Here is a 1,124-nt window from a genome sequence, read left to right as displayed (position 1 = left end):
TTACGTACATTCATTTTAATAATACGCTAATCCACGCAAAAGTATAAATCGTTATCGTTTTTTTATAGTGATGTTGCATAAAGACTAAACTAGCTTCCTATCCCAACAGCCATCAAGAGTTTGCGGAAACTGAACCTCAACAGCACGAATCTCTCCTTGCAAACCTTCGAAACACTGAAAGAGACTCTGCCAGCTCTCCAAGAAGTGGACGTCCGGTACACAGACGCTTGGTGACCCTCGCCTCCTTCTGCTGACACTCCTGATGTTAGCAGAACCTCCGCCGGGCCCACTGCCTTTATTCGCCGCGTCTTGAACCAGCTGGGGAGGAGGAAGAGAGACAGGGACCAAACCAAGCAAGACTCTCCTGTTTCAGAGAGGAACAACAGTAGGAGGGACTTCATGTGCTTGCCCAAGTTCGATGGGAAGAGTCTGACGAAGAGGAACCCGCTGGTCAAGGCGAAGAGTGAAGAACAGGGAACTGTGAAGAGAGGGTTGTTAGTCAGAGCTTGCAGTGTAGATCAAACTAATTTTGTCAGAAACTTCATTGTACGGTCCGGGAGCGATGAACCGGCCACGAAATCAACCAATGCTCTAATGAACTCGAGTGGTGAGACACAGAGCAGCCAGTTGAAACAGAGTAATGTCAACAGTGAGGAACAGGATTCTACAGGAAGTAATGCAGTTGCTGTAACAGAGCAAGGAGAACCAAGTGCTAGAACAAGGAATCTTCTTGTTCGAGCCAGCAGTGAAAAAGGTAAATCAACTACGAGGAGTGTCCTTGTTCGAGCCAACAGTGACGGGAAAAGGAACAAGATAACCAATCTTGTTTCCGACAAGAAAGCTAATTCAGACCAAGAGATCTGCATTGGTGCCAACATCAACTAAAGCAGAGTAAAGACTTCTGAGATATCATGTGAGACAGAAAGCAATTATATTTGTTATATCAAGGTTGACAATGATGCTGGAGTATATAGCTAATGATTTTTTTTCTACACAAATATTACATGTATTCATGAAATTGTGACCCATTTCACACTACACTTTCTGTGTAAAATTTCTTTCTGTGTAACTTATTTTCTGATATACTGATTTGCCAGTTAAGTGTAATGCTAAAAAGCTAGTTT

The 1,124-nt window shown here is 43.2% G+C and overlaps 1 protein-coding gene across 1 annotated transcript in view; it reads left to right on the top strand.

Moving 5' to 3' along the window:
* Positions 1-262, top strand: part of LOC119585843 (C-Maf-inducing protein-like) — a 130,578-nt gene extending 130,316 nt beyond the window's left edge. Inside the window, 1 exon segment of the mRNA XM_037934574.1 lies at positions 110-262. Within this exon segment, the coding sequence (XP_037790502.1) occupies positions 110-234 (125 nt within the window). The 3' untranslated portion in view covers positions 235-262.
* The last annotated feature ends 862 nt before the right edge of the window (positions 263-1,124 follow it).

This window comes from Penaeus monodon, chromosome 20, assembly GCF_015228065.2.
Source record: "Penaeus monodon isolate SGIC_2016 chromosome 20, NSTDA_Pmon_1, whole genome shotgun sequence".
Classification (NCBI taxonomy): domain Eukaryota; kingdom Metazoa; phylum Arthropoda; class Malacostraca; order Decapoda; family Penaeidae; genus Penaeus; species Penaeus monodon.
The sequence above is the reverse complement of the archived record's forward strand: the minus strand, read 5'-3'. Positions and strand labels throughout refer to the sequence as shown.